This window comes from Manacus vitellinus, unplaced genomic scaffold (genome assembly GCF_001715985.3).
Source record: "Manacus vitellinus isolate BGI_N305 unplaced genomic scaffold, ASM171598v3 scaffold_48_pilon, whole genome shotgun sequence".
Classification (NCBI taxonomy): Eukaryota; Metazoa; Chordata; class Aves; order Passeriformes; family Pipridae; genus Manacus; species Manacus vitellinus.
In genome coordinates this window covers 4,608,420-4,622,979 of record NW_021940593.1, presented here as the reverse complement: position 1 = coordinate 4,622,979, position 14,560 = coordinate 4,608,420, and the positions used below count along the sequence as shown (strand labels likewise).

The 14,560-nt window shown below is 45.5% G+C and overlaps 1 protein-coding gene across 1 annotated transcript in view; it reads left to right on the top strand.

Annotated features, from left to right (window-relative positions):
• PRKG1 (protein kinase cGMP-dependent 1) overlaps window positions 1-14,560 on the top strand; it is a 316,479-nt gene that overhangs the window by 254,833 nt on the left and 47,086 nt on the right. The window contains exon 8 of the mRNA XM_029962597.1: window positions 6,668-6,742. Coding sequence (XP_029818457.1) covers window positions 6,668-6,742 — 75 coding nt within the window. The remainder of the gene's footprint in view (window positions 1-6,667; window positions 6,743-14,560) is intronic.

The window sequence follows — 14,560 nt, the reverse complement described above, 5'->3', positions numbered from 1 at the left end:
TCCCTTCCAGCTCTGGATATTCCATGATTCTATGAAATATCACAAAGGATTGCTTTGTCCCTGGGCTCCCTGGGCACACAGTGTTGATGCAGGAGATGTTGATGCTGTCAGAGGTCAGAAGGGACCTCTGGAGCCCTTCCTGTCTTCTGGAGAGACACAATTCCCTGCTCAAGTACCTCGGAGGGATGATCTCCACACCCTCAATCCTGCTCTGACACAAGTGCTTTGTACCCAACTATCTCACACCCCTCCATTTCTAGAAATCTGGTGTTCTGAAAAGGTTGAGTTTGGGAATAATACCTCAGAAATCCTGATCCTTCTGATGTGTTAATTTATTATGGATTAAAAAGAAATATGGTCTCTCCATTGAGCACAGGTGGGGAACACCAGGGAGGTTCTTTCACGTACACAACCGAGGGAACCTGGTGGATCAAACACCCCCTTCATTCCCTTCTTGTTTTTTGGGGCAAAGAGAAGAAGAATAATTTTTCATTAGATTACTTAGCAAGAGACTCTTTTAAGAATTTTTATATTTTTATTGATTAGATAATTTAGCAAACGTTAATTCAGAGAAATACAAAGCAACAAGAATTTTGTGCCCCTTTTTTTTTGTTACCACTTTKSMAMMRGKWWTTTTKGKTTKSMMYKKWARSMWTTAAAAAAAMMCCCCATAACTAATAATTGCAGAGTCACTAATTCCTGATCATGTTACAAAGAGTTTCTTTGCTTGTCTCCTGTGCCTTCTCCTCAGAGTATAATGCCCTTGAAATAGTGAGGAAGCACAAGTGAAATTCAACCTGATGAAGCTGTAGTTAATCTACACCAGAGATTCTAGTAACACTCTGCAATTAGTAGCAGAGTATTTATAAGAATCTTATTTATAGGGCAAGAAAATTGATGCTATTTATAGCACTCTTTATCATTCAGGGGTGGTTGTCCCGTGTCCTGCCCAGTGCTGAATTTCTTGTCAGAGTTTTTCTCTTGGGCTGTTCTTTCATAGGCATGGGAATAACTGCAGGAGCAAATTTTAATGTGGAGAAAAGCTGGGAAATTCTGTTGATGAGGAAAAATATAATTTATTTCTGTCCATACACCAAATATTCCCCAGTTTGGGTTGTTGTGGTCATGGGAGATGCTCAGGCTGAGGGGTGATGTGTCATTAAGGCTGCCAAATATTTTCTATTCCAAGCCAAGCTCTTTGCTTAATCAGATGTAACTACTGACAGCAATTTTCATGCTCTGTGGGTGTCCTGCTCTGAAATGTCTCAGCAACAGTGATGTTGCCATTTCAAAACACAAATGATGGGAAAATACCATTTCCTTCCTGAGAAACTGGAGTGTTTCAGTCTCACTGACTGGGGTTCATGTTACCCACCAGCATCACCTTGGCAGCGAGGGAAGCTCTTCCAACCTCCTTGTAAAAGTCTTCCCAAGACATCCAAAATTCCACAATCACACCTTGGTGTCACAGCAAGTTGTTCCTAGGACAGACATAAGGCTGCTCTCTGGATCTGGCAATTTTATGAGCAATTTTAGGGCTGGTTTAGTGGCTGCAGGGTTTGTAGTTTGAGAGTAAATAGTGTGGGAAAGTTTCTTCCTAAGGATGAGCCAGGCTGCCAGGAGAACTCTGGGAGAGCTGAGTTGGAGATGGGACACTGCTTGAGCATGGAAAGAGGAAATGTTTCCTCTAAAAAGCATCTCTGAAATTTAAAATAGGTCTAAAATGGTTCCAGGGGTGAAGCAGTGGGAGAAGGAAGTACCAGGAGGAAAGTGAAATAGTCTTTAATTACCAGACTCTCACCATGTTGGTGCTGCCTCGCTTTTTAATTTCCTTGTGAAACAAGAGGGCTGTTACAGCCACAAAAGCACCCCAAAGATGCCCAAAAAAGCAGTGGAGTCATTTCTTGCAAATCTGGGCAGACATGCCTTGAAACAGTGGATTTCCAACTTCTTTTCTGGGGTAGAAACCAGCAGAATTGAGGTCTAACAAATAAAACAACCTGCAGTGAGGAAGCATTTGATGTGTCCCATGGAATTAAGCTCCTTTGTTCCCACCTGTCTTTGTCCTGGCTGCCCCATCCCTGGAAGTGTCCAAGGCCAGGTTGGAACACCCTGGGCTAGTGGAAGGGGTTGGAACAAGCTGCTCTTTTAAGGTCCCTTCCAACCCAGACCATTCTGGGATTCTGCAACTCCCACTGGGCTCATTTTGGTCACCCAAGGAGGACTGACAACAAACAGAACATTTGCTACAGCATTTAAGAGAACTTTAAGAGTTGACATCATGCCAGAAAACCCAAAAAAACCCTAGTGTAGTCCTACTTGGTCAGGTGCATCTGAAAGAAAGAACTGAATAATCAAAAAGCAAAACTTCCAGGGAATTTCATGTTATAATCAAAAGTTTCACCCTGGAAGAGCAGGTTCCTTTATCCATTTGGGAAAATAAAAGGAGATGGTGCCAAGGCTGATGGACTGAGGATGACAGCTCTGCTAAGGGATTCTGGGGCCCACCTGGTGTCCTCTCCATGCTCAGGCTTTCCAGGGAGACCAGGTGGGTGTAGCCAGGCTGTGTGGAGGGAGGATGTTCTTCCTGCCAGCCGTGGAGCACAGACTGGGGGCTCGTGGAATTGCCTTGGGAAGTTCAGCCAAATCCACATAGTGTTCGTGGGAATTGTCAGAAAAATCGGACAAACCATTTGAAGGAATTTGGAGAAGCCTTTGGATACTTGGGGAGCCAGATAAAAAACCCATTTTCTCCTGATCTGGGTAAACATATTAATATTTTATAGCAGCTGTCAGATGTCTTTTATTCATTTTTAATTCCTTATTTTTATTTTTATTTTTTCACATTTCCTGGACTTTCTGTGTTTAGGGCTTGCCTTTGACCCTACATGAACTGAAATCAAGCCTGTTGCTAATGAAGTATTTCCTATTGTGCCACTGCAGTAATTCATCCTCTGGGAAGAAACTAATCCTGGGAGATGCCCCAGGATGTTGCCTCCAAATTGTTTCAAGCTTGGCCTTGTCGTGGCTCATCTTGGTGAATGTTCAGGCTCCCTGGAGGGGTCATTAGTTTTGTTGCAGAAGCCCAGTTGGGCTGATGGGGGGAAAGGTGGCAGTGCCCATCTGCTGGATTTGATGGATTGCTCCTCTAGGAAATTGGATAAAAGGCCTTTTGATAAAAATTTTGGAGACACACCTTGAGCACCTGTTGTGTAAATCAGAATAAAGGCACACAGACACACTTCACTTGCAGCTCCTTTGTGGGGAGAGAAAGCAGGAGGAAAAGATTCCAAACTCATTCCCAACGTTTGGATCATCACTGACACCCTGAGAAGTTGATGCAACTTTATCCTTCTCTTTTATTTTCACACCCACTTCTTGAAACTCAAAAAGTCTCAGAAAACATTCAGAGCTCCTCCTGAACTGTAGGAATATTTATACTTAAGTTGATTCAGGTTCATCTTTTATTTATATGTGATTTTTTCCCCCCCTCTCCGTAATTTATTTATGATGCTAACAATGTTTTCTGGGGCTCTGAGATTTACCAAGTGTCAACGTCGTGGGTGCTGGGAGAACAAAATTGCCTCATGCAAATCTGGTGGATCAGAGCCAGTAAAACTCAAGGCACAGAGTGCTGCAAAAGTACCTGATATTTGCAGATATTTAATGCTAAATGCTGTTTTTTCCAGCTTGTTGTCTCCTTCAGTTACACATATCAAGATGATACTTTTTTTTTTTTTTATTTAAGGCAGCATTTCAAATATTTCAGCTATTTTGGGATTTTTCCGCTTTGCATTTTGTGGGTTTTTGTCTGGTTTTAAAAGCCTTTTTGTCAGGGATAGCTCTGAGGTGTCAGGAAAGGTTCCTGGATCAACCCTCTTGGCAGTGGAAGTTGGAGAAAAATAAAATAAAGTGTTATCTGAGCATGACTGACCCTCCACAAGCTGAGCCAGACTCTTCCACTGGGGATTTTAGGGTTTGCTGCTTTAGTGTTTCTCCCAGTTGGAGCGAAGTTTATCCATGGAGAAAATTGGTTGTGAGGAGAGAATAGGAAAAAAAATGAAGAGAAAAGGCTGTGAGGGGAAAAAAAAAACAGGGCAGTTTTCTGATTGACTCCTTGGGGAGGTTGTGGCTGAGCTGACACTTCAACAGCAATAACAGAGTGAGCTTCAATGCCTTGCCCAGGCCTAAGTCTTGCTTAACTTTTTTAATAAAAACTTAAGGATATCAGATAAACCTGTTAGTCCTTGCAGTGACTTTTTCTTCTGTTTCACTAGAGAAAGATTTATTTGCACTGCCAATAAAAAAAAAACAAAACACAGGGTTGTTTAACCCTGCCACATTTTCCAGAGCAAACCAAGCCCAAATTACATTTTAAGCCCTAGATCATGTCTTATGGTGATCCAGGAGGATTATGTTAATTAATTGTCTGAATATCTGGTTTTTAATTGAGCATTAACACCCATATCTTGCTTTGCTTTCACTGTTGCCTTGCAAGGGTTTGGCTTCAACCTCTGGCACATCCCTGGCACAGGGAAGAGAAACCTTGAGGTGTTGGATGAGCTGATTCGTTCATATTTTCACTGCTGGGCAAGGAGAATTTGGGGTTGAAAAGATGCTCTGGTGATTCACACATCTTAATATTAAAAATGTTCATATTAATAGTAACCAGCCTTGTTAAAAACCCCAAAGCAACTTCCCTGCAAGAGCAAAGGGGGCTTTGCCTTCTCTTCCTCAGTGATGAATTCCCGTTGCTTTCCTGGATGCCACAGAAATGATTTCCTCGATTATGTCCTTCAAAATGTAACCATCAAACAAAGTGGAAAGCTGGGGGGGATTTTTCCTGAGTTACAGGAAGCAGAAAATCCTGGAATGGGTCAGGTTGGAAGGGCCCACAGTGGAGCACCTGGTGCCACCTCCCTGCTCCAGCAGGGCCATCCCAGAGCACCTGGCACAGGAGTGTGAGGGGGAATTACTCAGGGAAGGCCCCTTTGCAGCAGCTCTAGATCCAACTCACTGTAAATCCCTCTCCCAACCATCATCTCTTGCTTCCTATGGGTAAAAAGTCGCTTTTCCCAGCTGCTGTTTTTAAAGCAAGATGATTTCCCCCCCTCTGGTTCTCCTGGGAGTCCTGTCCCTGTTCCCTGCGTGCACACGGAGTGCCTTCCATGGGATCAACCATCTCCTGATGCTGCAGGACACTTAAGTACCCACTTAAGCCTGTCAGCAGGTTTAATCTCCCTGGGCACAGTGTGGCTGGGACATGAAGGGAACATGAAGCCATCCTGGCTGACCTCCTGTCCCACAGGATATTGCCTTTCCCAGCTGCCCCTGGCTCAGCCTGCCCTGGATTTCCCTCACCTGCTCAACAGCATCAATTCTCTTTCATCCTGCAGCTCCTCATGGTGAATATTTCCATGTTAAATATTGTTCCTAAATTAAAAAATGTGGCCCTAAATGGTCATTTTAATTTTTTTTCCACTTTTTCCAGCTTTTCAGTTAATTTGTTTTCGACTTAACAGCCATTTCTGCTCTTCTGCTCTGTGTTTGGTGCCTCAGGGGTGTGAGGAACATAAGGCTGGAGGGACTGCAGGGTTTTTCTTTGTGAGGCCGTGACCTTAAGGCACAGCTCAGTCAAGAGGCTGTAGTTTGCAGCAGTTCATCCTTTCAAATTAGCCTGACTCTTTTCTCCTTTGGCAAGGGCTGCTTTCTTCCTTGGTTAAAAGGAAAACTGGTCTGTGACAGACAGGCTGGGAATATTGGAAATGTATAGTAGGGAATGAGCTTTTCACCTGGAGTATTTTCATTCTAGGTATCCACTGATATCAGTTCTTAGAATCATTAAAAATAATTAATTTCTAGTTTTTTGTTTGCCTGGGGCACTGTTTGGTATCACCACCAAGGACATAACAGTTGGATTTTTTAGAATCATGGAATCACACACTGGCTTGGGGTGGAAAGGACCTCAAAGCTTGTCTCCTTCCACCCCTGCCACAGGCAGGGACACCTTCCACTAGCCCAGGTTGTCCAACCTGACCTTGGACACTCCCAGGGATCCAGGGGCAGCCACAGCTTCTCTGGGCAACCTGTGCCAGGGCCTCCCCACCCTCCCAGGGAACAATCCCTTCCCAATATTCCCAAACCTAAATTTCCCCTCTTTCAGTTTGAACCCTTCGATGTGTTTTTGGGGGAGGGTTTCTCTTAAAGATGAGACAGAGGCAGAAATAAAGATTCTCCCTCACTTTGGAAGCAGGGGGATTTCTGGGGATCCTGGTGGGAGGACAGGGATCGGGGCTGAGGTGCCACCACCAGCCACGTCCACACACTCGCTCTGGAACTGCTCCTGGAGGGTGGAAAACCTCCAGCAGTCGTTTCAGGGGGCTGGAGGAATAAGTTTGGATCTTCTTGGCCTTGGTTATTGCACCTCCAGCATTTCTGAGGCCGCATTTCCCAGCCCTGGCCCTGGTTTGGTTGGTCGTGGGCATCGAGATGCAGCCCCTGGTTGCTGCCAAAGAGCCACGGGGGCTTTTGTGGCTCCCAAATGGACACTTCAGACATGGCGTAGTGGCAGTGCTGGGTTAGTGGTTGGACTTGCTGATCCCAAAATCCTTTCCAGACTTAAGGATTCTGCAGTTCTTCCCCTAAAAGTGCCCCTTTGTTTTTACAGCTCCTTCAAGCATCTCATCGGCGGCCTGGATGACGTTTCCAACAAAGCCTATGAAGATGCAGAAGCAAAAGCAAAGTAAGTGTCTGCTCCCTGTGTTCAGCAGAAAATCTTAAACTCATTTTTATTGATGGTACATCACTGTAATTGAAAAAAAAACCCTCCTTTTTCTCCACACAATATGTATAAGTGCTTAAAAAGGAGAGAATTATTGTGAATGTGGAGGTGAGTCTCCTCGGGTCAGTGCCCAGAGCCAGGCGGCCCCAAGGTCCTTCTTAATCACAGCATTTGAGTCCTCAGAAGTGCTGGGTCTTCCAAAAAATTCTCTTGAACTCTTGTAAGGTGAGAAACTCCAGCTCTTGGGATTGCAGTGGAGGAAATGGTCGTTGAGGATAATGGGTTTCTTCAGAGAGCTCTGCCCTTCCTCAGATACCTTCACGGAGTCTAAAGGTGGTTTGAGGCCAAGGGTGGGAAAGGGGGGCTGGAGGGTATTGTGAGTTTAAAATAGTTTTTAAAAAACCAATTTTCATTCATCCTTGACCTACGGTTGGATTTTAATCTGGAAGCTTCGTGAGGTCTGAACTCTGATTCCCTCCCAATGATCAAACCCTGGAAGAGGAATTAGAAGAGAGTTCTGATTAGAGAGATGCTGAACATGAGCCAGATAGGATTCAAAGGCAGGAGTTGCTAAAAAGGAAATTAAATCTGCTCTGTACAACATTTCTTTGCTTTTCCTCCTATGCAATTATTGGCTTTTATTGGGATTTTTTAGGGAAGGGAGAGTGTGACTGCTCATCAGTGATCTACAGCTGCCTAAATTTAAGCCTGCTCCTAAGTTCTACACAGTAACTTCTCATTAAACCAGAGAGGACTGTAATAGTCTGTACCAAAGGTACTCCTATGGAGAGAAAGTGAAAAGCCCTAATTGATTAAAAATACCTCTCTGTTCCTTTCAGAAACTAAATATCCATCTCAAGAAACTGAGTTTCTTGAGCAAAACCTGCTAATTCTGCAAAATACCCACAAGCTTCTTTTTTTATCGTCTTTGAGTGATGTTTGAAATGCGTTTTTAATGATATTAAATGTATTTTAAAGGTGCTAGAATGCAGGGTTGCAGTTTAGTTTGCAACAGGATTTCCCTGCCCCAGATCAAATGTGTAAGATTCCCTCTTAAAAAAGAAGTTCTGTTTAAAAAGCTTAAGTTCCCTAAAACTCCTTTATCAACTTCCTTCCTCTGCCATCCCAAAAACAGAGATTTTGGGCCCAGAATGCCAAGCCAAATGGACATGGTGCTATAGCAGTAGATAACTGGCTCTTAGATATTACTGATAAATATATATTATTATGTGTATTTTTATATATAGCTGAAATCATGGCATTTTAATGCCAGGAGCAGCTTCTACAAAGCATTTTACAAAGGGCTGGAAAATCAACTTTAGCAGCTTCAGGGAGATGGTCCCAAGTATTCCAGGCACGTGCTGTTATCCTTTGATATTATTTTTTGAGTGTTGCTATTTGGGTTTGATTGATTTCCATCAGAAGCAAAGGGAAGAAAACCTTGGCAGTGAAGCTGGGGATTTTAAGCTCTATTATTAATTATCACGGAGTTGTTTGCTATCCCGGGAATGTTGGGGGTGCAGATGGTATGGGAGGTTTTTTGAGGATTGTTTTGTGAGTTTTTAGGGATCACTTTGTGTCAGGATCCCCTGTGTGCTGGGGGGACACTGCAGCTGAGGACCTATTTTGAATAAACTCTTCATTTGGGGAACCCCTGGGCTGACTTTCACATCTCTGAGCTTTTATTCCTTTTCTTCTAATGCCAAGTATTTCATCCCAATGCAAGGGCAAAGCCAAGGATTCCTGGTGATGGTGGAATAGATTAATTTTGATACAGCTTTTCTTAAAAGCCAGAGGCCTTTGCTTGAGCCCTGTCACTCCAGGTAGGTGACAGTGGCATTATTGCCCTTCACATGTTGACATTTTGCCTTGGACAAAGCTGAAGGCACCAGTGTTTGCTGCCTGGAGAAACATCAAAGCAAGGAATGCTCTTGAAAAATGTGGCATTTACTAATAAAATACCATATTCACCTTTGCTGGGCTCCTTGAAAGCAAACCATGCCTGCAAAAAGATGGATAGAAGAGGGAAAAATGGCAAAGTTACTTGGAGAGTGACAATAAGAGGCCTTGGGAGCCATTCCAGGAAGTTTGGTCGCTCAGGAGTTAAGGAGAAAAGTCTCCTTGGCAGAAACTTTAACCTGGATTCCTTTTCAAGCAGCTGTTAATTAGCTCCAGCTAATTGTCCTTGGAGAGCTTCTTTTTTCCAAGGGGGAGTTTGTGGTAGGGAAGGACTTGGCCCGTGAAGCGTGTTCGGCTTTGGGGAGGTTTTACACCAAACCCACGGGTTTGTCCCTCTTTTTGCACCCTTGGAGCTCCTGTCTCCTGGTCAGAGCTCATGTGCTGGGGGGCAGAAGGCCTTGGAATGGGCAGGAATTTTCTGTGTCCCCTGTGGATCGAGTGGATCAGGGTGATCAAGGCCAGGCTGAACAGGACTGATCTCGGGGAAGGTGTCCCTGCCCATGGCAAGTGGGTTGGAACTAAATGATCTTTAAGGTCCCTCCCACCCCAAACCATCCCACGACTGTAAATACCTCCCAAATTGGTGGCACTGGGGGGGTTTGCCTCTTTCCACGCTGGAATGTGCCCCTGGGGTCACAGAGCTGGTAGGACATGGCTGAGGGGATGTCAGGCAGAAGCTCCAGGCTCAGAAGCTCTTTCCATGTGTCCATCAGTCCTCCATGTCTGACAGAGTTGAACTATTTATTGAGTTTATCTCTTGGTGACCTGGTGTTTTCCCAGCTAAGCCTTGAGGAATGGTCAGGGTGCTCCTGGGAGCTGGGGAATGATCTGTGGACCACTGAGCTGCCTCTTCCCACCCTTGGACATGGTTTGAAGGGAGAGCAAATTCCACTCGGCTCCTGAAGGCAGAGAAAATGCTGATCAAAAAGAGCTGAGCTGAGCAGAGGGGCTTCCTGCCCCACTCACTGGGAGTCCCAGAGGGACCAGGGCTGGGAGGGTTGTAGTCCTGTCTTTGTCCTGCATGGATGGTGTCTCCCTGTTCTGCATGGACACTTTGGATCGTGTCCTAGATCCCTGGCTCTTGGCTTGCACAGGCACCTGGAATGCCCAGCTCCAGTGGGAAGGGGACCAGGAGTCCCTGCCAAGCCAGTCTGGAAGGAAGTTGTTCTTCGAGGGCTTTGGCCTTCCCTCAAGGAGACACCTCTGTCTAGGAAAGCAAGTGAACAAACCCTGGTTTATCCTCCTGCTCACAGGGATTGTCTTTATGACATGAGCTTCCCCCAGCACCACAACTGATTTACTTCTTCCCCACTAATACCTTACTACCCAACTGATGCTTATTTTGGAGCCACTTTCCTGGTTTTTGCAAGCTTGGGAGGGGCAGTTCTCCTTCATGTCCATCCTTTGTGCTCACTCTCTTAAATCAGCAATCACTGACATGTCACCTGTGAGACTATAATTTTAATTATGGCCTATAATTTTAATTATAGGATCATACAGACTATAGCATTAATTATAATATTCTACTCCTCTGATGTATTCAGATGAGTTAATAAATTCATTGACTAATGAATGTTGTAGTTACATCCTTTACACCAGAGGAAAGGTGGAATAGAGAGGCAAAGGTGTGTCAGAGTCTGAGAAAAGAGGAGTCCAGAGGAGCAGTGCCAGGCCCAGCCCCGTTGGTATTTAGGGCATGAAGGAGATCCCTAAGTTATCAGGACACATATCTAAGTGTAGATCACTTCCAGATGGAGCCACTGTGGCACTTCCATAAATCCAGGAGGAAGCAGGTGGGTGGTTTCTCCTGCTGTTGGTGCCAAGTGAGGTGAGGGTTCAGCGAACACCCTTCTCTCCAGGCACACTAATCCCTCCTACTGGCCCATTCCCCATCCAGAGACTCCTGAGGTTAATCCTGGGCACTAATTTAACAAAGTCCTTGGAGAGGTTTCCCTCCAGCTTGGTGCCACCTTTCCATGGCATGGCTGGAGCAGGGAAGCGTCTCCCATGACACAGCGACAGCACCGACATGTCCCTGCCCACCAAGCTGGGAGAGGTGGCACTGCCTGGGCTTTGCCCATCTCAGCAGGGCCTGTCTGCTTCCATGACCAGTGTCCCTGTGCTCCTTTGCTCCCATCACATCCAGGATTCTGGAATTGTCTCCTGTGGCAACAGGGCTTGAAATGAATCCACTATTGCAGCCTGGACTCCGGTGCCTTCGTGCTGTTGCTCCAGGCTCTCTGCAGGTCCAGACTATTTTGGTCGCACTTTTTCCTTGGTTTTCTCCCCATTCCAGCTGCCTTGCAGCCCTGGGGGAATATGTCTTGTGTTGGCTTCTTTTCACAGGACTGAAGGAGGGCAGGGACCTTTGCGTAGGTACCCAATGCCTTTCCCCTTCCTGGCAGCTCCTTCCCTGGATGCCCTTCACCTCCCTGGAGCTGTGTTTTAATTAACACCTTCATTTAGCAGTTGCACTTGATGATCTAAGAGCTCTTTTCCAACCTTAATGACTCTATGATTCTGTCCAAACCTTTTGTTTCAGTGGCCTGAGTTGTCCCTTTTTTCACTTTACACCCCCTCTCACTCCATTCATAGCAAAGCCTCCCAGCAGTTCATTGACCTAATTTGGGTGGTTATTAATATTTTCCCATTTTATATGCATTCTTTATAGATAGTTTTTCTCCTTCTACCCTGGCTTTAAAGATAAAATTCACCACTCTGTTTAGTTTCTGCCATACCAGGATGTTTACAAGAAAAGGTATTTTTCAGTGCCCCTTCAATGTGGCTTCTCTGAGATGTTTCCTGGAGGGCCACTGCTGGTTCATGGAGCAGGTTTGTGTCTCCTCCTTACACAGCCTCTCCTTTGGTTTCTTTGAGACTTATTTTAACAGTTGAAGTTGCCCCTGGGAGTTGAAAGCTTGTCACCCATGGACAGGCCCAAGTGTTAGGAGGCAGCACAGATCCAGAGGGATGGATGTGTAGAGAAAGTGCTAAGGTGCCAAGGACCTGCCATACAGACTATTTGCATTTCAGGGGGTTTTCCTTTTGGAATAATTCAATTCTGGTTCCTTGGACTCAATATTAAGCAGTGCCTGGGGAAGGAATTCAGCTGCTGAAGCATCACCTGAAGGACCCTCAGCTCTCTCACTCCTGTGCCACTCAGAGGTGTGAGCAGGACCTGGCAGGGGATTCCCCTCAGAAACACAGCCCTTGTCTGGACAAAGAGATATTTTGATGCACCTTGTGTATAGAAACTGCTCTTTCTTTGCTGGGGATCTGATGGCAGCTTTTGCCAGCGGGTGGTTGGCAGTGATCCGGTCACAGGGGGGTGGCACCTCCAGAAACTTATTTAAGGCTGGGTTGGCCCTTCAGCTCCATAAATGGGTGAGAGCAGCTCATCTCCCTGCAAACTCCTGTCCTGGTGGAATGGGAAAGCTCTGTGTGCAGATGTTGTGCCTGCAGGACTCTGGGACCTGGGGGGTTTGACATCCAGCCAGCCCGTGGGGTTTGTGTGGATAATAAACAGCCCCGGGCACTGGGAAAAGGGGCTTTGTGTTCCTTCAGCTTGTTTTCCTTTAGAAATACAGATAAGGAAAGCCAAGAGAGATTTCAACCCCTGCCAAAAGGGAAATTGGCCGAGTTAAGGGTTCCAAAAATGGAAACTCCCAATTAAAGAGAATGATTTAGTGAAGGTCTGACTCCATGCTGGGCTGGAACTTTGGAAAACTCTGGCTGAAATAATTCACCAAGGAGTGGAACGTGACCAGATTAGTCATTTTTTTTTTTTTCCTGCAAGAGAGAATATTTTCTGGATCATGGCATCAGGGCAGCCTGGAACCTGTGATGATGGGCTCCATCTCCCTTGGTGTCCATTCTTTTCTGAATCAGGGGCCATATGGGAACCAGCTTTTGCCTTGGCTGTTTTTGGTGCCAGACTGGGGGGAAATCTCCTGGGATGTGCAAAAAAAAAGGGGGGGAAATGGGGTTGCAATAATTTCTTTGAAGCTGTGTAAATAATTAAAGTCATTCTTCTCCTTGCTGTGGAGAAATAACAACTGATCATCGATACCTGTTCAGTCTGTGTGAGTTTAAACATCCAAAAAAACTGAGATTTTAGGTGGCGTTATTTGGCCTCTAATATGTAAGAGCTGTTTTTCTTTATGCTGGAGAATTGTCACAGAGTTTAGCCTTAAATAACCTGCAATTTCATCCTGAAGCCACTGGTAATTTGGCTCCAGGTTTGCCTCTCTGATTTTCCTGGCTGCTGTAATAAATAGAATTAGAAAATCAGCTCAGGAATCAATGGAAAATGCAGGAGCCCACCAAGGGAACCTGCAGGGTGATGTCCCTAAGTAAAGGTAACTGAGGCTGCTACATTTAGCACTGTGCTTTTTGAAGAGGAAATGGTGTTTGCTGGCAGACTCTCCTTTTGAGAAGGTGCACTGTGGTGCTCACAAGGGATATCTATTAAGTTAGCTTTTAAAGCCAGGTCTGTCTTATTTAGGCAATAATCTCTAGGCTGTCCCCTTGCTAAGCTGAGCTTTTGATGCAATAATGGCCCGTGTCAGGTGTCAGAGGGTGAACAAAAATCAGGCTGCTGTTCTAATGCCTGCCTGCATGGGTTCCAGGGGATTAGGGCTGGCCTGAGGAAATACAGATGCAGCAGAAAGCTCTCAGACAATAATGAGCCCCGTTCCAGTTGTGGTGATGGAAGTGGCCATTCCCGCTGTACGTGGTGGGAGCACCTGATGGTTTGTGCATTAGAAATACCAACCATTCCTTTGGCATTTATGGAAATGCTTTCTTCAGGAAGCACTGGGAATCCTTTGCTGATCCCAAGGCTTGGAGCTTGGGGTAGCACAGGCTTGGGAGCTTCAAACTTGGTGAACTTTGCAGGGGACGTCAAGGCAACGGCGGCATGAAACCAGTTCTGTGCATCCCTGGCTCTGTAAATTTGTTGTCCAGCACATTTCTGAGCTGCCCTGAGGATTTATCCAAATAGCTTTGTAAGGATTACACCACTGGAAGATGGGCTGTTTCTGTCCTGCTCTCATCTGCTGACTTAAATAACAGAGAATCACTTGAACGGTCAGGCGTGTTATAAATAAAACTCAGTGATTCTTCTACTGTAGGGAACTACTGCTTTTTGGAACTGCTGGAAATAGTTGTGGGATCATTTGTGGCTTTTTCCAGCTCTCCTGCTAGTCCAGTTGTCCTTGGTTGTACCTCAGCAACTCCCACGAGCTCCACCAGGAGCTGGCTCAGACCTCACTTTTATGTCCAAGCATTGATAAGGGAAAGGAAAGATGGAAATGCAGAGCCAGTGAGAGATGAAGGACAAGTATATGGATGGTGCTGGTGCCCAGGGAAGGTTTGGGAGGGAAAGATTTGGGCCCAGAAGGAGGACTTGGGAGAGCACCATCTCCCCACTGTCACATTGCCTTGGCAGAGCTGGAAAAGGTGTTGCCAGATAAAGAAGCTTCTTCCCATTCACCCAAAAACCTTCCCAGGCTGGGATGTGATGGGAATAGCTCCAGAGTTTGGAAATGCTGGTGTATGTGATTGTTTAAACAGCAGGGAGAGGGGAGGGAGCAGAGGGGGAGGCTCATATTTCAAAGAGGAGTAAATATTAATTGTTTTCCCTGTGAAAATTGGTGAGCACGGCACCCAAAAACTGCACAGCGAGTCCAGCTGACCCCCGAGCAGCAGTTGTGTCACATTTGGAGATGAAATTCAATCACCCAACTGTGAAATGGAAGAAATTTAATCCCTCTATAAGTGAAAAACCCAGTGCAGCCTTAACTCCAAAGTTGCTGCTGA